General features: G+C 47.2%; 2 protein-coding genes across 11 annotated transcripts in view; one reads left to right on the forward strand and one right to left on the reverse strand.

Annotated features, from left to right (window-relative positions):
* SLC8A3 (solute carrier family 8 member A3) overlaps window positions 1-2,431 on the forward strand; it is a 112,898-nt gene extending 110,467 nt beyond the window's left edge. For 2 of the 6 annotated variants that reach the window (XM_054275353.1, XM_054275354.1), the window contains exons 6-8: window positions 200-299; window positions 1,379-1,651; window positions 1,972-2,431. In XM_054275353.1, coding sequence (XP_054131328.1) covers window positions 200-299; window positions 1,379-1,651; window positions 1,972-2,348 — 750 coding nt within the window. In that variant the 3' untranslated portion in view covers window positions 2,349-2,431. Of the gene's footprint in view, window positions 1-199; window positions 300-1,375; window positions 1,652-1,971 lie in introns of all 6 variants that reach the window. The other 4 variants (XM_054275352.1, XM_054275355.1, XM_054275350.1 and 1 more) reach the window with 2 other exon arrangements.
* A 10,415-nt stretch (window positions 2,432-12,846) lies between these two features.
* The window catches only part of SMOC1 (SPARC related modular calcium binding 1), a 128,803-nt gene continuing 120,431 nt past the window's right edge, over window positions 12,847-21,218 (reverse strand). For 2 of the 5 annotated variants that reach the window (XM_054276506.1, XM_054276503.1), the window contains exons 12-13: window positions 18,072-18,122; window positions 12,847-16,379 (exon numbers count right to left, since the gene is read on the reverse strand). In XM_054276506.1, coding sequence (XP_054132481.1) covers window positions 16,363-16,379; window positions 18,072-18,122 — 68 coding nt within the window. In that variant the 3' untranslated portion in view covers window positions 12,847-16,362. The remainder of the gene's footprint in view (window positions 16,380-18,071; window positions 18,123-21,218) is intronic. The other 3 variants (XM_054276504.1, XM_054276508.1, XM_054276507.1) reach the window with 3 other exon arrangements.

Here is a 21,218-nt window from a genome sequence, read left to right on the forward strand (position 1 = left end):
AGGCTCTGGTGAGGTCTGGATCAGCCAGTCCAGCAAGGAGGTGAGCTCAACCCTAGTCATGGCCTAATCTAGCTGGTAGGAGAGTGCTTGTGACACTTCTATAGTTTGGAAAGGGTCTGTGAGACCACAGTGTACTGCAAGATCATCCTTGCCCATTAGCAGCTGGTTTAACTGCTGTACATCTTTATTCCCACAACAGAGCACCGTGGACAAGCTGATTAGGAAGACAAACCTGGCTTTGGTTGTAGGGACACATTCCTGGAGGGACCAGTTCATGGAGGCCATTACTGTGAGCGCAGGTGAGTGGGACATCAGAAAATCCATACGAACATCCACAGGATTCATGCATCCTGGAATGACAGCATCTCCCTGGTCACTGATGCTCAGCTGTGGTCACCCATCAGCAAAGCCAGTCCAAAGAGCTCCTCTGCTCCAAATATAGTGGGCTTTTGCAGGTATATTAGTGAGGAGGCCAGGAGATCCATCTTCTGATGCAGAGCCCTCCAGAAGGCCAGTTTTCAAAGACTGTGTCAGATGGTGGTGCTCCTGCTGCTTCAATGATCTGATAAGCAGTGTGCAGGCAGCAAAATCCCATACTGGCTGGGATCCTGGCCAGTGCAGGTAGCTCCTACTGGGAGATGTCCTGAGATGTGCTGTCATAGCCAGTAGAGTTCCTGGGAGTAGGGAGAGTTACCACATGAAGACTGGAGATGTTGCCTCATGAGGCAGCTGCTGGTAAAGGAAGAGGCCCAGAGACTTGCCAGCTGTTGTCTGATGAGAGAACTCACTGCTTTCAGAGCCAGGCAGCTGTGGGGAAGGTGTTTTAGGCACATCTGTGCCATTAATGGCAGTTTGGCATCTTTCTGAACCTTTCCTTGATGGTTGGTTTCACATCTGCCTCAAAGGGGTGTTTTTCACCCAGCTGTATAGCAGGCAGTGGATAGCCCAGCCTGTGCTCTGGAGCAGGAGGATCAAAAGATCTCTCCAGTTTCCCAGTTTTATTACTTTCCACTAGTTTTGGTCCAAAACATCACTTGCCTGTGTAATTTCTTCATGCCACTCAATAGTGATCACCACAGGTTGACTACCTCCTGTGTGACTGCCTATGGACAGGGACAGGGCTGCTCCTCTGTGAGTACAACATCCCATTACACTGTTCCCCATCCCTGAGGACTCTGGGGTCCCTGGGAGAGACTTTTTGCCAAGCCTCACCCATCACTGAAGGACCTGATGTGCCTTGAATTCACTGTCATGGCCAGCACCACTCCACCTTGTCCCAGTAGAGCAGAATCCCTGGAGCCTTGGGGTGGAGGAGACAAGCATGAGCTGCCCCAGTGGAATGAATGCTGGATCTCTCCTTCCATGTTGTTTGCAGCAGGTGATGAGGACGAGGATGAGTCTGGTGAGGAGCGCCTGCCATCCTGCTTTGACTACGTGATGCACTTCCTGACAGTCTTCTGGAAGGTGCTGTTTGCCTGCGTGCCCCCCACCGAGTACTGCAATGGCTGGGCCTGCTTCATCGTCTCCATCCTCATCATCGGCATGCTCACGGCCGTCATCGGCGACCTCGCCTCCCACTTTGGCTGCACCATTGGCCTCAAGGACTCGGTGACTGCCGTCGTCTTCGTCGCCTTCGGCACCTCTGTACCAGGTGGGGTGGCCGTGGGGAGGGGATGGGGTGGGAGATAAATCCTCTGGAGATGCTCCTGATTTCAGGAGAGAAGCTCTGTCATGGGTTGGGATTAGTCTGGGAAGGGTATCCTCAAAGCCCTGTCTCCAGGCAAGGTCTGCACCTTGCTTTTTGGCAACATGGGATCTCTGAACCTAGGAGGGGACTGTGTACCTCTTGGTCTGTGTCCTAACCTGGTTGGTGACACACCTGAGCCTCCCTTGTCCCCCAGGCATGAGGGGTTGTCTGTTTCTCCTGTTGGACCCGCAGTGATTTCTCCTTCCCTCCTCTCTCAACCCCAGACACCTTTGCCAGCAAAGCCGCAGCCATCCAGGACATGTACGCTGATGCCTCCATCACCAACGTCACGGGCAGCAACGCTGTCAACGTCTTCCTGGGCATCGGGCTGGCGTGGTCAGTGGCAGCAATCTACTGGGCGTCGCAGGGGCAGGAGTTCCAGGTGTCAGCAGGCACCCTGGCGTTCTCCGTCACCCTCTTCACCATCTTCGCCTTCATCTGCATCAGCGTCCTCCTCTACCGCCGGCGGCCCCACCTTGGCGGGGAGCTGGGCGGCCCCCGGGGGTGCAAAGTGGCCACGACATTGCTCTTCGTCAGCCTCTGGCTGCTCTACATCCTCTTCGCCACCCTGGAGGCCTACTGCTACATCAAGGGGTTTTAGGTGGCGGCGGAGGGACGGTGCTGCCGGGGGAGGGACCCCTCCTCTGTTACCTCACCGCACACCAGTCTGGGAGCGCGGTTTCACTGGAGGGACGGACAGCCGTCTGTCAGGGCTGCCGCTGCCCACACCGTCGGACAGCTGCGTGCCAAGAAGGGCAAAACCATCACAGAGTGAAAAAAACAAAGAGACAAAACCCATCCAAAAATGGTACAAAAGAAAGCAACAATGGCAAGTGTTGAAATAAAACACAGTAAACCCAGGCACTGACCCTATTCAATGAAATTATAAAGTTTCAACTATCTCCAAAGGCCACCTCTCCCACAGGGGGTCATCTCCTTTCCTGCCGAGCACCCCTCCACTGTAAGGAGATGTTTCCTCATTTTTACTAGTTGAGAATTGCAGAAGTCTGGTTCAGGAATTTGTGGGGGTTTTTTTCTTTTTTTTTTCTGTTTGCTCGTTGCTTTTTGGTTCTGGGGGAGCACGCTGATTCTTTTTTTCTTTTTTTTACTACTTAATCTGAAAAATGTTAAAAAGTTAAAGCTTCAAGCTGCCATCAGTGCTGGAACTGAACATGTGTATTTCTGAAGCCACAAAAGACTGTGACACAGTCAAAAAACTTTTTCACTATTACCCGTTTCCTCCCCTGCCGCCTTCCATTTCTTTCTTTTTTAAGAACATCACAAGACTGATATATTTTTAATACAAACACAGACACACAGTCACACACATTTAGTGACAAAAGCTGGAGCATGTAGCATCTCAATCACCTGCCTGGGCTAAGAAAAAAGGAAGGAGAAAAAACCCCAACCCTCTAATACAATATGTGTCATGTATATTTTGACTACGGCATTTCTCTTTGTATAATTAACTTTGAGCTCGTGGCTCTGCAGGGAGAGAAAATTATGTTAATTTACAACTGTTAAAGAAATAAAACATCCTGCCCTGGGGGGAGCAAGGGGGACAGGGAAAACAGCAGCGGCTCCTTGGGATGGTGGTGGTGGCAGGTTGGCTGCGTGGGCCTCCTGCTCAGAGGTGGAAATGAATTCAGGAGAACCTGGATAGTGTGCCCATATGTTCCCAGCACCATCCCACCCAGAGCTGTGCCGTGGCTGCCCTTCCATTCTGTTGCTACTCCATTTTTCACAGCACCTGCACCTCGCTGGTGGTCTCCAGGCCATTGACAGGTACAGGCTCAAAAACTGCCACCCACATCAGGACTCCTACATCATCTCAAATACCTTTTAGGAACAGCATTCAGACAAAAAAGTATCATTTTAATTTGAAATGCATTTCTTTTTAAGGATAAAGAAGAAAAAAACCCGCCACCATGAGAGTATGTCATGAGTTACATCAGCAGCTGCAAATTGAAATGTTGGGTTGGTAATAAAATAAATAAAAACTATACCTATATCTATATAAACAGTGCTATCTAGAAACATATTTCTTAATTGAGAGCCCTGTAAGAGAATGTTAAAATCCTACTCTTTGTAAAGTGTTTTTGAGATGAAGATAATTTCTTCTGTCATGAAACAGGTGCTGTAAAAGGGAACCATTTTCATCAAGTTCCCTAAAATAAGCCAAATTTTGGGAAGCAGCAAGTAAGAGAGGGTCTGCCAAAGGGTAAAGTTCTGCCTGCTGCCGTGCTTTTGGATGCCCCAGGAGGCAGGGAGGAGGTGCCCATGGATTAGGGAAAAAGCAATGGGAACAAGATTGTCATGGACAAAAAGATGTAACATTATAGCAGGTCACTAGATGGAGGCAATGATGGTTCTTAAAAGGCAGATGAAGTATTTATTTTCATACAAAATGTTTATCAGATATCTATATATAAATGTGTATACATGAGGCAGAGAAGAGGGATCCTTCTCAGATGAGCAGCCTGAGCTTTGTTGGTGGGAGCCCACAATGAGTGAAAGCCACTGGGTTTGAAGCTACCAAGTATCCAACCCTGCCTCCTTACCCTCCCTTTGCCATGCCTCTGGGAAAGGACCTAAAAAAGATGGGCAAGAGACCCCAAGGCCAGGCTCCCACTGAGCTCACTGGTCCTTCTGGCTCCAGTAGTGCCAGCAGCCAAGAGCAGCTGCTGCCACTGCCACGTGGCCCATCAGCCCCAGAGCTCATATGTGTGACACTAAAGGAAAATTACAAGACTCCCCAAATGTTTTTTGTGGGGGTTCAACGTGCAGCTCTCAAGGGGAGATTGGTATTGTTGCTGTTTTAAACTGGGACATACAGAGTCTGTTGAGCTTTTATTTTGCCCGTGCCAGCGTAGCCATCCCTGGCTAAAGCCCAGCCTGGGGTGCTGCTGTGCTCTTCTTCTGTGCTTGTGGTGTATCCACCTTGTGCTTTTTATCCACTTCCTTCTCCAGCTGACTGCAGGGAAGGGGTGTGGGGTAGGACTGGCTTGCCATGAGGGAACTGTATGGGGCCCCTGGTGCCCTCCATGCAGAAGGGTGATCTGCACCAGGCTGACATCTGTGGCATGTTCCTTTTATTTTTTTTTTTTACTCCATTAAAAAATATGCAAGCTAAAAAAAAGACAACAGGTTTGGTGCCTTTGGGGATTTTTTTTTTTTCTGAAGCTGTTGTTTCATTTCAGGTCTTCCTCTCTGCTCGCTTCTCTTTTCCTTGGGGCAGCTGCCTGGACTTGGTTGCAATGGCTTTGGCTGGTTGTCCCCCCACCCCACCACCCCAGCCTTCCAGTTTGGTGCTGCTGGGAGGACCCTGCAGCCTTGGCCCTGTCTAGCTGGCAGAGAGGAGGTTTTGCTGCTGCTTTGGTTGCTGCTGATCTTTCCCCTTTGTTTCTCCCATCAGCTTCCCATGGCAGCCTGCAATAACAGCTGCTGGTCCCTCCCAGCAGCCCTTGTGCTGCACATCTTCCCTTTCTGCCTCTTCCCCTGCATCACTGCTGTGATTTAGAGTAAATAACACGTCCTGACATCAGGAGGGAAAAGCCAAGGGGATCGAAGGAGCTGCTTTGTCCCTGGGGCCTACCATGGTATGGGGACATAGTCCAAGGGCCATGGATGGTGTGGGGCCAGTGGTACCTCTGGCTGCTTCCCATCACTGTTGCCACAAAGGGCACCCACAGCACCCCAAAGGTTTTGCTGTCCTGCATGGGTGCTGGTCAAAAATCAGCCTTTTGGGTAAAGAAGAGTTTGGCAAAGAGATATTCACACCTGTCCCCCAAAAACTCTCCAGGAACTGTGTCCCCGTTTTGGCCAGTACCATGCTGCCTCCTCACCCAGTGTCATCACTGACTGATTTTTTCTACTTGCGTTTGGACCCTCAAATGCCCTTTACAGTGGCCCTTGAGCTAGAACTGTTCCTGCCTGCCCTCTGAAGCATAGGGGCAGCTGCTGCAGCCCATAACACCAATCCTCTATCTTTGCCTGACAGCATGGGTGTTATGTTAACTCCAGTTCTGGGGTTCCAGGGGAGACTGGGGCTTGGGCACCTCACAGTGCAATGCAAAATAACCAAGTGGGGTGGAAGAATTCCCAGTTGGGCACCCATAGGAAAGGCAGCCCTGGATGTCACTTTCTTGGGCAACCAGATCTTGGCAAAGCAGAAGAGACCACTGCCCTGTTGTGTCCTGCACACTCCCACCCCCTTCCACAGGCCTGTGGGGTCACTTCCCACATCTTGCCCTGCTGGACAGCTCCTGCCCAAAGAGAGCACACCTGCTCCTGACCTAAGGGCAAACACACAAGTTCCAGCTCTGTCTGTGGCTCATCTTTGACTCCAGTGATGGGACCAAGAGGATTTTTTGGGGGTGTTGAGGCTCATTTGGGTTGGTTTGCTGCCACTGCTGCACAGAAGTATCCTGGTTCCCACAGCTTTGGAGATTTAGATCCAGGACCAAAGGGAGCCAAGCCAGAGAAAGCTGGAATTAGTAAGAGGAGTGTGTGCAAGCATCAGGAATCTGTTATGGTACAGTACAGTGAGAAATGGAAGTGTTTGTTAGAGACACTGACCAAAGGTTTTAAGTTAGGAAGGAGGCATTTGCAGCATGTGGATTGGACTTTGTTACCTTTCTGGCAATTACTGTGGTGTTGGTGTGATCAGGACTCTTCTGGACAAGCTCAGACAAATCATGATGCATTTATCTTCTGATTCCATGTCTGGGGCTGCTGGACTGCTTTGTAGGTCACTTGTGGTCCCTGGCATGGAAGGACCCCTCCGCTTCCCTCCATCCCTAAGTACCAACAGGATGCCTCTTCACAGCCCCATCTGCCAGGAGAAGTCCCCATCAGCTGCATGTGCCTCCTCAGGCTTCAGCTGCTGGTGTGGGATGGTGCCCACCTGCCTGTCTCCACCAGCACAGCCCTTTGCTTTGGGAAAACATTTCAGAGGACACCCAGTTCTGTTGTACCTGGACGCTGGTGAGGTAAATGGAGTCAGCAAGACCTCAGTTCGTCTCATCCACCTGACAACACAATAGGACATAGGTGTAGTTGTAGATGAGATAACAGAAAGGCATCCAAGAGACCTGGTCATGCTTGAATATGGATTCAGTGCGGGAGCCGGTCTGCAAAAATGGGAGCAGCAGTTGCTCAGCCCCGGCCACAAGCTGGAAAGCACTTGTCACCAAGAATAACCTTTGGAATATTAGATGGAAAAAATGTTTTTAATGACATTGTCATCCGTGTGCATGTGCCAGCAGCAGCCAGCTTGCCAATGACAGAACTGTGTGTGCCGGTGCCCAGCAGAGCACACTGTGCTCCCAAACTGCCTCTGTCACAGGAGGGGATTAAGCACCTCCTGGTATTTAAATGACTCATTTAAAATACATAGATAATTAACACCATGAGTGAATTTATCCCTCCTCCCTGCCTTCCCTTCACCCAGGAGGTCTGGACTTTGCCCAAAAGTAGGTGGCAGGGGCAGAGCAGACCCAAGGGCCTCAGGGCATCCCTGCAGGTGGCTGGTGGGGTTTGCTCATATTTTTGCCCCACTGCCAACAGCAGATACCCTTGGTGCCTTTTCCACACTGCACTTACCTACATGTGCCCTGGGGTGTCGTTTGGGCTCAGACATGGAGTCTAAAGGCATGATGTGAGGTGGATGAGCTCAGCAGATGCTCCCACTGCACTTAAATGTAAGCACTCACCCATGCCCCAGGTTGCACCATTGCTGTTGCCATGTATGTGGCAAGCTCAGTGGGAGCTGTGGCTAAAACAGTAATCGTGACCTACCTAGTACTTGGTGCTGGGCATGCACTCAGAAATTGGGCCAGTTTCAAGAACACAATAAAAAACTTCACAGGCCTAGGAAGTACTTTGAAACACATGTGAAATTTGGGTGAATTAAAGAAATAAACCCTTCAAACAGATTTTTTTAGGGTATAAGCTGTGAAGTTATGAATACCTTCCCAGGAAGATGCCTCTGATATTGAAGAAAATAAGCTTCCATTACAAAAACACTGGTTCCATCCTGTGGGAATTATGAGTACAACCTGTATGCATGAAAAAGCTGTAGGGGGAATAAAATCTCAAGACAAAAGCTTCAAAGGTATTCTCAGAAAGTCCTCATGGCACATCCTTGGCACTAAGGATGTCCATATTGTAGAGAGCACCTTTGTGTCTCTATTAACACAAGGGGTATCCAAATAAGCTCTTCAGGCTACCAAAAGACATTTGATTGCCTCGTCTTCTTATGGAACATCTTGGGCAGAAACTAAAAGCAAAGCCAAATGCAGGGTTTCTGTTGGCATTGCTAATTTTTTTTCTTCTTGTTTCATTAACAAGGGCGTAGAAAACAGCTCACTATTATCCTTCTGGTAAGAGGATTTTGTATGTGTCACAGTCCTTCAGGTTCTCCACTTTTTCTTTTCCCAGCCTCTAAAAAGTCACTTTTTCAGGATTGCTGCCCAGTGGGTTTCACTTTGTTTGCACATTCTCACAGCTGCCTCATGGCAGGGTTATCCCATGCCTCTGCTGAAACTCATCCTGTTGACTGGGATTGTTTCTTCAAATCATCAACCACTCATGTTCTACCCTCCATAGGTGGTGACAGACACCTCCTCCAGGCCCCCCAGGACCCCACCCCACACTGGCTATCACCAGGAAAATTTAAGCAAAGCAATTTCTAAAAGTTACTGCTGAAAATACTGAATAGATCTGGACTCTGGACCACAACTGGGAAGATCTCCCCAGAAAGCTCTCTGACTTTGACACTGAATTCAATGTATTGTGAATCTAAATAGGCTGCAGTTCCTTGGTTCACTTATGAGAATGTCTTCTGGGACAGTGCCAGAAGCCTCTCCAAAGTCAAGACATATCACATGCAGTGCTGTTCCCCCCTAGCCACGAGGCGAGTTATCCTGTCAAAGAATGGAATCAAATTAGTTTGAAATGATTTGTCCTTAGTGAAACCTCAACAAACCCATTCCTGCCATCTATTTACAAATTTATTAATCTTTAGGGGATTAGAGAATAAGCGGTTGGTAGCTTGCTCCTTAAGGTTTTCACAGAGAGGTATCAGGTCTGTAATTCTCGAGGATTTTCTTCGTCACCAGTGAGGTGATGTTGCCATGCTCTCTTCAAGTCCCCTGGCAGCTCACGTGTAGTCTGCAATGCTCCAGCACCCATCCCACATTTCATTTTTTTTCTTCTTATGCTTCAGGATGTTGAAGAGCTCTTGATCCACTTTATTGATCTCTACTTACACTTCCTTCATTTCTCTTGCAGCAAGATAGTTTCTTATTTGGACTATGACTCCTTTTATTAGTCCCCAGATCTCTTTTATCATTTAGGACATCTCTTCACAGATCCTGCCTATGAGTTTTCTGAATTAATTTGTATTTGATGTTTCGGTTTTTTGGAGTCTAAGTACTTTAGATTACCAAGGTCTGGTATCTAAGTGCATTTTGAGGAGAAAAAGCTTGCAGCAGACATCTCAACACTTGTGTTAGAACCCACTACAGAAGGCAAGGGTAGCCCAGGTTCTTGATAATAGATCTCTTGGGGCAAACTGGAGTGAAATGACCCTGAATGAGTGGTGTTTGTTAATATACACATGTAGAGTTTATTGTAGAACCATTTGGTTGCATTGTAAAACAGCCATTTTTGTTGTTGTTATGTATAGTAATATGGCAATAATACTGCTTAAGAAAATGGGTAAGAAAGAGAAGGGAAGGATAAGAGTTGAAATGTCACCTGTAGACCTCACAATGAGACTTGGTTGTTGCAATTTTCATGTTTCTTGTTCAAAGTGGTAGCTGCAGACTGGCTCCATTGTGTGGTGGGGGCAACTCCCAAACAAGTGGTGGGGAGAAATCCCTAAAACACAACATCTGCTGGGTTTATATTCACTCCAGTTCAGGTAGGAACACCCAGGTACATCCCCTGGGGCAGGGAGTTTCAACTGGATGATGTAATGTTGTGGATCAGTTCAGGAGTCTTTGACACCTTCTAAGACAATCCACCCACCCATAGCACCAGGAAGTTGAGTCCATTATGGCCCATTAGGGCCCATCAGCAGAGATGAAAACCTTCAGGCTATGTATGAATGTCCCAGTGCTTCCCCAGCTGGGGAGTTAGCTGAGTTCACTTGAGTAAGGAAAAAGAGACAGTGCCCTCCTCACAGGGTTTGCCTCTTTCCTTATCAGAAAAGAGCTGGCACAGCATCTGGCTGAAGAGAGAGCTATTTCTGAAGTGACTTGGATGCTCCCACTCCGAGCTGGCAGGTTGTCTCAGAGGAAGCTGCATGAAGTTGGCTGAGGCTGGATTGTTCACCTGCAGCTTGCCCCATGATTGTTGGAGCCATCGGCATTCCAGTCTCTCTTCCAGTGTCACTAGTGAATACATTTTTCTCCCCAGACCTGGGATGACTGGACAACAGTATCCCCTTTATCTTAAGTTCCTGTCATTGTCCAAATTCCAGGTAGCAGGCATATTTGGGGAGGGGTGGACTTCTGTGATTGCGGATGGACAAGGTTTCTTTGCAGTCTCCTAGAGTGGGCAAAAGTCCTCTGATAATTTTTGCAGTGTTTAAGCCATTAACTTGAAACAATTTTAACAGCTCCAGAGATGCAAAAATTCACTTTCATGTTGGGCTGCAGGTGAACAAATCCAGCCTCAGCCACCTTCATGCAGCTTGCTCTGAGACAACCTGCCAGCTCAGAGTGGGAGCATCCAAGTCACTTCAGAAATAGCTCTCTATTCAGCCAGATGCTGTGTCAGCTCTTTTCTGACGTGGTGAAGCCAGCAGGAATCCCTTCAGTGGTCCCAGCCAAAATCATGACTGAGGGAGATAGCAGTGGCATTTAGTGCTATGCAAGGCCAGGGCTGTGCTGTGCAATGGGACACTGGACACTCAAACTGCAGTTTTTAAGTGCTTGAAGCACAGCACAGAGATGCTACAAACAGAATTTGTTTCACCAGTGTCCTTTGTTCACACACCATAAAGCAATGAGTTAAGGATCTGTTTTATACTGGGATTGAATTTCTTTATTTTAATCTTTATTTTAATAGGGTGAGCTGTATTCATCTGTACTTCAGACTCCCAGATCTTGCACCAAGAAACTTCTCTGAGGTCCAAACTAGGGCCACCTAGTTGTGAATCGTATGCAGGAGACCTGAGCTATTCCTGCTGGCACCAGAGAGGAGGCAAGGTGTGGAAACCTCAATCTCCACTGGAATCACAAGCAGCTGCCTCTCTTATTGCCCAGGGTGCACCTGTGCCTGCAGCACAGCACCAGTCTGGCTCAGCTGGGGCAGAGAGCCACCCACCACCACTGCCTGGGCTGGTGTGGGCTGAATGAGCACAGTGGGGCCATGGCCCCTCTCCCTGGCCCAGTGCCAACGTGCTGAAAGAAAACATAATGTGGAATAAATTTTCATTTATACTTTAGCGGGAGATGGGCATATAGGTTTGTGCTACAACAAGCAGCATAAAATTTGTGGTGTTTTCTGAACCAAAGCTAGACAACTCTTGGAGTGCACAGGGAAGGTCCCTTTGAAAAACAAAACCCACCATTAACATCAGTAAAAAAAGCCCTCAGCAGAACTACAAAAAGCACAATTGCTTCCCAAAGTCAGTCTTGGATTTTCTGGCAAACACTCCATACAAAACACTCGCTGTTAAGACTCCTGGTTCCTAAGCTGGCATTTTTTTAACCCATTTCCTATTCAAGGTGTTTTCCAAACTAAGGAGCATAATTTTGCAGATGTTCTACCCAATTTAATATCAGCTTTTGAACAGTTTCCAAGGTATTTTGCCTGAAATGGCTTGTAAGGGCTGGCTACTGAGAATTTAGGAGGTCAACATTCCTCATGTCGGTTATGTTAGTTATACTGTTACAGATAAGAGAAAAAAAGGCTGGGGGAGAAGGAAGAGAATGGCAGTATCACTGTTGGAAGCAGAGGCAGAAGCAAGCCATTTTCAGTCCTTTTGACCTGTGCCCAGAATGGCAGCACTGCCAGGGAAAGGGCGAAGGCCTCTTGAGGTACCTTTCATCAACTCCAGAAGCAGGAAGCATGGCCAAGGAATTGGTCTTTTTCAAAATATCCTTTTCCTGGTTTTAGTTAAGTCCTGCAGGACCCCAGATAATAACATCTACTGCTCTCCCCTTCGCCCCAGAATTTGTTACCCTTGGTAATAAAAGGAAATTAAGTGGGCTGGCCAGTCCATTCTTGACAGAGGCACACTAGCTGTCACACCTCTGCATTTACTTCTTTTATTGTTGAATTTGCACTGAAAGACTTAGCAGAGCTCTGATGACCTACAAGCAATCCAGCCTGTGACTACCATACAAGCAGAAATCCTCCCCTGGGACTGCAACTGCCTTGCCTTCCATGTGCAATAAATGAGTTGGCTCCTTATTCATTGCAAAGATTTACATGTGATCAAGTGAAATGACAGTGATGACAAAGCTGGTCAAATGCACTTGAAAGGATCAGTGTGTGGCCTCCTCTGCCACGGACCTGGTGCTGCAGCCTCTGATGAACTGCACTCCCTTGTAGCCTAGAAAAACCTATGTTTTACAACAGCAGCAGCTTTCCAGCATGGCATGTTACTCACCATCTTTGAGGATTAAAAGGTTTTGGACAACAGCTAGAAGATACTATTTCAGGCTCCCATGTAGCAAGGCATGACCTGCAAAGTAAAGTATGAGGCTCCCATGTGAAAGGGAGCTGTGAGGACATGCAAGGTTCAGAGCCTGTCTCCTACCTGTGGTGTGGGGAGACTGTGCTACAAGATCCCACATCCTGCCTTCTACAATCATCTCTACGCTCTTGCTGAAGCTTCACAGCCTTTCTAAGCAGGCTGGGCAGATTCAGACAGCTGTCATCAAACCACAGAGATGCACTCTGGAGCTTCTTTTAACTCAGCCTTGAGGCTTACACACAGGGGAGAAACATCACAGACCTCCAAACCCAACCACCGACTGACACTTGACTCTGCAAGGAGCAAATCCCCTTCCCTCTCCTACAGCGCTGTAGGAATAACTGGAAATCAAGATTCAACAAGTAACCACTACAAGACACTGGTGCAAAAGTTATCTATTTTATTACAAAACCAAAACCAAACAGATGCCTTTCAGTTTAACAAATTTACCATAGGCAGAAATGCGCTGGGGCAGGTAAGTTCAATATAAACTCAGGCCATGGAAAGCAGTGCCTTCCCACAAATGAATCTCACTGTAATGCAATTTCCTACAACACACTATGCCCTTGGAAGATCAGCAAAAAAGATAGATTTTTTACTTCTGGCAGGACGAATAGATGACTTGCACTGTCAAGTCCTGCTTCTCCTCTCTGTCCCAGCCGTTTTCAGCCATCATTCAAAGCAGAGCTGGAGAGGCCCAGCAGGACTTGAGGAATGAGGAGACACATGCCCAGGGCCTGCTTTCAGACACAACACTGACACTCCCTGTGTCCCAGCTTCAGGAAGATGCTACTGATGCAAGACAGAGCAAAAGATTGCTTACAAGCTCTGGATAAGGATGATCTGGCCCAGCAGCCAGGTGGACTGGCAATAAAACCAAGAGTGAAAACGGGCAGCTTAGGCACTGCTCTCATCTGTGAGTACAGGTTCTTGGACAGCTCACAGCATGGGCTATGTCAGTCAGGACCAGAATGGTCTGCACAATCCTCCAACACAAACCCAGAACAAATAACCTGATCTCTACCTGGACATTACACAATCATGCTGGTTGGGCCTTCCATGGCAGCGTACAAGTGTTGCCAGAAGCTGCTCAGAGACCCATGCAATTTCAGCAAGTCAGGATGCAGGGACTTGGAATTGTCTTGTGACAGAGGAAAGCAATGTTATGCCTGGTCCCCAATCCATCCATAAAGTCAGCCCTGGCCTAGCAACAGGAATATCCACAAATACCAAAGTTAACCAACAGCCACCCCTTGTTTGCCTTCCTTGCAGAACTGACCCAATTTCAGTTGCAAATGACATGTGAGTGCAGGCCTCTTGGAGGGGAAGGGCACAAGGATGAGAAAAAGGAGGTCAGCAGAAGGAGTTACATAACAAGCAGGAGTGGTGACTGGCTGCTTTATTTCCAGAAGATGCTGTGAGTTTTAGCAGCTCTGCAGTCCCCCCACAATCTTGTGGGGCATTTCTCAGCCCCAGTGTTTGGCTGATAGAATTCCTAGAGACATCCAATTGTCTGTTTCTGCTGGATAGAACTATACATTAAAAAAACCCCTGACCAAACAAAGAAAAACCCTACCTCCACAAAACCCCAAAAACTCCAAACCACCAAACACCATCCAACACAGCAGTCAGAACTTTTAATTCCTACAACTAGAATATTAAAATGGAGAGGAGTTTTTTTATACAGTTGGTTTCATTCTTTACTCCCCACAATAGGATTAGTGAGTGTGGTATGGACATTTCTAACTAAACACTAAACCAAATTATTTCAACACACAAAAGATGTGCCCAGGGCAGTAAAAAAAACCAAAACAACCAACCAAAACAAAAAACACAACCCCAAAAAACCCAACCAAGCAAACAAAAAAAACCCCAACCCCAAAGAACAACAAGAGAAGAAGCAATCAAGAAGGTGGGAGCTTGAAGGCCAAAAAAAGCACATACATTGTATGTGAGAAATCATGAAGATCCAGCAGCAGGATCTGCTCTTGCTAAAGAGATGACTTCTTTATATTATGATGGTATGATGTACATTTCAGATATTACCAGAAGTGTTTTTAACCATGCTATACATTTTAATTAGCTCCAATATACTTCCCAGAGGAAGAGTTATTACTACTCTTAATCAGGTATTTATAGAAAAGCTTGTTAGTTTTTATTTTATTTTACTTTCCATTTTGTCAACAAGCACTAACTTACTGCATCAGGACACTTTATTTTGGTGATGTATTTCTCTCATGCTATTGTCACAATGACATGACAGAGTGAAGATGCTGTGTTGTATTATCTTTTACCAAAGCAACAGAGCCTTGAAAGATGAGTCCAGTCTCTACTGTTATCTATTGCTGTTACAAGTAATTGTTGGTGTGATCTCATATTAGCATGTCATTTCATCATCTTCACAACAGTTTCTTCTAACAGGTTCTTGGTCCAGAGATAAGTGGCAGAAGGATCCCCAGGTCAGAAGTGGGAGGCTGCTCAGAACAGGCGAGTGCTGCCAGTGGTTGGAAATATACAAAGCAAAATTACGTGTCCCATCGCACTCTGCCCAAATCTAGGATTGTTGATATGGGCACCCCTGCCAAAGAAACAACTCTACCAAAACTGCTAGTGGTTGACACAGGCCCTGTGCCCTCCAAGAACACCAGACTCCTCTCTCCAAGCCTTCACTGTTACTGCTGATGACACCCCAGTGTCACAGTACCCAGGAGGTTGTGACAACAGCAAATCAGGCAAAGTGGGCAGGCACATCAGTGTGCTGGAGGAGAGATTGGATTCACAACCACCAAGGACAAGAAAGTCACTGCTGACAGACCTTTAGCAGTGAGCATGGCCCAAGCTGTACTGCTGCAACATAAGGAAAGCAGACTCTTGGGGACAGCAGCAACTGTGTCTGTCTGCACTGACAACTATGTCCTTTGCTCTTCAGCAAAGCAAAAGGCAGGCTAATGCTGCTTTTAGCAGGCTTCTCAAAATGTTTATTGCTGTACAAGATATAGATGAATACTTTGTCAGAGCAGAAGATGCAAGACTTCACTCCACTGACTCTGCTAGGCCTATGGCTCCCACATCCTTCTTACAGCTTCAGATTCCAGAGGCACGGAGCAGCTTTGCTAAGCATGTTATCTGAGCATGAATAGCAATGTATTTGTATTTAATTTCTGCCCAACTTGCAACAGGTGCACACACTACTGTTGTACATCCCTATTAGAACCCTTTTCTATCCCTACTTCAAGCAGCTTTGCAGTGCACCAATACTTACATGAAATCTGTGCTCTCAAAAGCCCAATTGCCTGAGTTGCAAAGAGCTTTATGGTAAAAAAAGGGGTTCAGCTGCTCTCAAGAAGCATTTGGGGCACTGTGTGCACATCTGCAAGAACAATTCATGCTGACACACTGGCTCCTTTCTGCATGGAGGTGCTGTTAAGGCTCACCACTGAATGATGGTTTGGTGGCAGAAATGAATGCAATTACTATAATCCATTATATGCAAAGTGTCCCTCTAACCCTAACAGCCTTCAAAAGCAAAGGGAGGAACAGAACAGTGACTCCAACCCCTGTACAAGACAACTGTACAATTTACATATATATTTATATACAGTATATAAAATTCTTTCCCAGTGAACTCAATTTTACATCATCAGTAGCTGTTCCAATTTTAAAAAGTCATGATCCGGCTTCCCTCCACTTTCCAAAGTATTAGATAATGGCATTGAAAAGCAATTTTAAAAAAATCCAAATCAATTTTTTAAAAGTGCAAATGTTCTGGGTGCCACTTTTGCTACGCTGGATGTTGCTGATGCTGCGTGCTTGCTCACAAGCAGCAAGGTGTCTGTCCGTCTGTCACTGGATGTTTTCTTCCTTTGGGTCAGCTCCTGCCTTCCCTTCTTGTCTTCTACTGCTACACCAGGCGACCTACTGAAAGAGTGGGGTGGGGTGAGCAAGGAGGGAAAAACAGAACAGAAGCAGAACAAGTAAAAGAAAAAGGCAAATTAAAACAAAAAGAAACCTGACTGATAAAGATCCAGTACAGCCTCTGCTGAAGCCATGGCCTCAGAAAGCTGAGATCCCAGAATAAGCTGTGAGGCTGAAAACAACCAGGGGCTAATGAGACAGCCGTGCTGCAAAAAGCACTGAATGAGTCACATGGAGCCTTAGGGACTGGCATATTTTTAAACACAAAACACCACTTTCCTCCCCCTCTTTGGAAATGGGCATGCAGTCTAGGGAAACAACTGGTCCAACATCCCTTGCTCTGCTCTTCTGCCTGGCACAGCTGATGCAGAAACCCACTGCTGCCAGGCTGCCCTGCCACCATCTCCCCATCAGCCACAGCCAGCTGCCTCCTTCTCTAGCAGACAAGCAGGTCTTGGAGGCCTTTCTTCAAAAGAAAGCTTCTGTTAAGCCCCTCACCAAAGGTTCTTAAAGAACCAGAGCTCTTACGGGATCAGAACTAGAGCTCTGTGGATTAATTACAGATGAAAACATGCTAAAGAGACAGCAAAAGTAGGGATTTGAGGGAAAAAGGAAGGAAAGGCCTCAGTGAGATCAGTGCTGATCAACATGCCCTGTCACGGGGGGGCAAATAGTGTCAAATGCAAAATTATTTCAGGCAGCCAGATTTGCAATCAATTGCACAGCTCTGCAAAAGGTGCCTGCAGTGCTCAATGACCAGCTCATAAAAACAACAGATTGTTTTCCGTGTGTGTAAGTGCAGTGTAGTGTGGGAGTGCAGATGACCTGTCCTACGCTTTGAGTGACAAGGAGGGGGCTGAAGCTACAGCAATTGTTCAAATGCCTCTGCTCAGCTTTTAGCAGCAGGCAAAAACCACTCGGAATGAAGGACACACCAGGAAACATCACATCATCAATGCACAAGGTGTAGTTGATCTTTATCTTCAGCTCTCTGTTCAGCCCATCTCACCAGGACCAGATACATTCCCCAGGAAGACAAGGAGGACAGCAAGAGGTATAGGAAGGCTTCTGGCACTAAACAGATACACTGCCTAGGTCTCCTCAACACAAAAAGGAGTCTAGCCAGACATTTGTAGGACAGCTATAGAACAAGTAGCAGAAGATACAGGCAGGGGAGAACTTCTCACTGCTTCTTACAATCCAAAATGAGAAGTACCCAGCAAAACCATGAGGCTGCAAGTCTAAAAGCAAAGCAAATGATGTTATTGTTCATGGCTGATGAAAGGGCTGGTTTATGTGATTCAATGCCCAAAATACTGGGAGAGCAGACCTTTACCACGATAGAGAACAGTCTTCATGGGAACTTGTCCATGGAGTGATGGAATGTAAACACAACAAATCACCTAAATTACTGCTTGACAGAAGAAGGAAGAGTAGGATAGGAGTAATCCCACAGCAGCTTTATCCTATTCTAATTCCTTAGCAACATATAGTCTGTTTCAGCAAAAGACATAGAGCTGGACTTTGAAATTATGCAATGGAGCTGCACGTTGGTGTATTTATACCTCTTAAGAACAACTTTGGTTTCCAGCTGTTTCTATATTGCTGTTCACGAACATAGGAGAACAGGGGAGAATGAATTCTGCAATACATGCTTATCACAGGAAAAAAGAGACATGTTAACAAGATACTCACTGAAAGGGTTAAGGCCTTGTCTTTTTCCATTGGGCAAACTGCTCAGGCTACCTGTAAAATTCAAGAACCACATTAAAGGAAGTAAATGCCATGGCATGACAAAGGAGCCTTCCCTTGTCTGTTGCCAGAGAGCAGGTTCAAAGCACCTACTCTGAGCATGCTCACAGCAAGTCCTGCCAACAGGAGTCCATGCAAGAGCCTAACCAGTGTGCCTGAGATGAGAGATGTTAAATATCTGGTGTTGCAGTAGCTGAGTATAGTGAAATCCAGAGGTTTTGTGTGGGCAAGAAACAACAATTACAAGGTTAAACTGAGCAGTAGAAGGAGAAAGAAGAAAAGAAGGATGCAAGTAGTATCCTGAAATTTCCCCAAGCAAGCAAAATAATGCCATGTAGAAAGGGGGCAGACAGAAGAGAGTGAAGGTACAGGCAATACAGACAGCCCAGGTTTATTAAATCTTTCACTTGAATCAAACAAACAAGTGCCTAAAATCAAAGACCTGAACTTATACCTGGCAGAAGGGCAGAGCTGTGACTGCGTTATAACAGGTACCCGTGCCCTACACCAGATGGAGCTCATGGCAAGGGCCTCTGCACTGGGTACAGACAGCTCAGGGATTACAGGAGCTGTTGAAAGCATGTCACACTTCCTGTGAGCTGCTTTGTCTGATGTCAGAGGAGGGGCGAGCTGAAAATGGGAGCTCCTGCTCCCAGCCAGCAGCAGGAAGCCTGTTGCCACCCTCCACTCCGTGACTTTGATTTGTGCATGCACATGACCTGGCTGCACAGCTCGCTCTGCACATCAAGTACTCTACTGCACATGCTGCTCTGTGCAGGAACAAGATGGGCAGAAGCTCAGAGGGCAGGGGTGAGGTGCAGGAAGCCCCAAGGGCCAGGGGGCTGAGCTGTAAGATAGGAATGGAGCTGCTGAGAAGAAAAAGCCCGAGGGAGAAAAGGTGTCAGTGGCCAAGGCTGAAATAGGTCACAAAGCACAGCCTGTTGGCTTTAGAGAACATTAATAAGAAACTGTGTAAGCACAGGAAGTTATTCCAAGACCCCGAGCACCGGCCCGGCACAGCCACCCATCCTGCCGGGATCAGCAGAACCGCGGCTCGCTGATGGCCGCTGTCAAACGCGGCTCTGCTGCCGTGGGCAGAGGCTCCGCTGCCAGGGCCAGAGCATCTGCCTGGGCTGACTGGCACTCACAGCCTGGGCCCTTCATGGGTGGCTGCCAGGGCCCCGGAGGGCACTGCCAGGCTGTGCATCACTGCCCTGGCTGGCAGCCGGGGAAGCCAGAGGGCATCCAAGAGAAGCCTCTCACCTTTACTGCACAGTGCAGGTAAGCCTGCAGCACAGTGCTATGCAGGAGCACAACCCATCTTTGGAAAGAGCTGAGGGAGCACTGCCTGTGTTTGGAAAGAGGTGGGGGGTCTCCAGGCCGGTGTGCACCGAAGGCAGGAGCACCCCTCCCTGCCATGGCTGGTAAGAACTGAGCCAGTGCTGCACATGGCCCCGTGCAGCCGTGTGGGAAACTGCGCTGGGGCTCATTCCCCGCTGCGCTGGGGGCAGAGAGCACGGCCCTCGGCTGCCTGCCTGCCACACCAACCACGCCAGCCACGTGTACTGTCGAAGGCAGAACCCTGCCTCAGTAACTCTGCACTGCTGACACACAGGAGAGGGAGGAATATGGCAGGTGGTGACCGTGGGTTACTAACATATACCTGGGAAGCCCTTGGGCATTATGGGGTAACATCCCATCATGTAGCAAGTTTCATAAAGCTGAGTATTTGCTCATCCTCACAAGTACGCTCTCTTGGATAACAGTTCTAGTCACACTGGATTAGGCTAGGTGTCTTTCAAAGAAAAAGCCCAAAGGAAACCCCAGCAGCTTTTCATAGGAAATTATTATTCTTCAGACATACTGAGCAAACCTTTCACCTTCTGGGGAGAGAAACAGCCTTATCTTGTGTTCTCAACACAATACTGATGTCCTGGTTCTACTATCACTTACTTTTGTCAAGATTAAAGGCAAATTATAGCACCTCTACAAAGCTCCAGAGGGGAGTATCTTAACAAGACAAACAAAACCAAGCACTGAACGAGTACAGCTCCTTTGATTCTAATCTAATAGCACATAAATGTACTTCAAAATTCCTTTTTAATTCAGTCATTACCTGGTTACAGTTTTCTCATGGCCACTCACAATTGTTATTTTCTATCATCACTGGTCCAGAGGCCTTTCCCAGGTGATTGCTCTTTGCTACCTTCTCTCACACAACAACTTGTACAGTAATGATATAGAGCAACTCATTCCCAGCCTCCCAGGCATGCAGTCACTTCTCAAGATAGCAATAAGAAAGGTCCAAAACATCACTGAATGAAATCTGCTGTTCAGATTGTCTGTCTACTTTTCCTTCTTTCTGTAACATTTCCTCAGATTCAGTAGAAAGTGACATTCTGTTTAATTACACACACATACACTTTTTAATTAAGACATTTCAATCCTGTTTCTGGACTGGCTCTTGGTGGCTGGGTTCCACCTCAGACGTCTTCATGTCCTGTGAAGCATGCCCAACACCTACCATCTGACAAGCTCTTGGACAGCAAAGCAATCACAGGATCTGAGCTGGCAGAAGGGAACTTCCCGTCAGCTGGCAGAGGGACATTTCTTTCTGCTTATTCCCTTAGCTCCTCTTTGAGCAGGCACAAAATGCTGACTTTGTCTCCTGAACTTGGAAGAATATAGAGGTAAAACTCAACTCCAACATTTTGCAGCCAGCACAACCAGCATAAGCCTCACTCGGATCTACAGCCCTGATTAATTGAACTCAAATTAATCTTGGGTCCAGTAGCATTCCAGCAAAGCTTTACAATATGTGTCAATCTCTGCTCAAGGATCCTGCCTTTTGACTAATGCAGAGAGATACATTTGTTTTTTGATCACAGATGGTTCCCCCCTTAACTCAGGCTGTGCAGACTATGCTGAGGAATGCTAACTTTTAACAGGCTGTAAATCAGTCTGCTTTTCTTCCACAATTCCTCAAACGGACAATCTTAGATCAAGTGATGGCAAAGACTGTTTCTGGCATACTCCGAGCTAAAAGCCCTGCCTGCTTGTTCTGCCCCAGTTGAAGAAGCCATTTGCAGG

The sequence above is a fragment of the Melozone crissalis genome, unplaced genomic scaffold (assembly GCF_028551555.1).
Source record: "Melozone crissalis strain CALT ecotype California unplaced genomic scaffold, PUWL_Pcris_2 ptg000018l_1, whole genome shotgun sequence".
Taxonomy (NCBI): domain Eukaryota; kingdom Metazoa; phylum Chordata; class Aves; order Passeriformes; family Passerellidae; genus Melozone; species Melozone crissalis.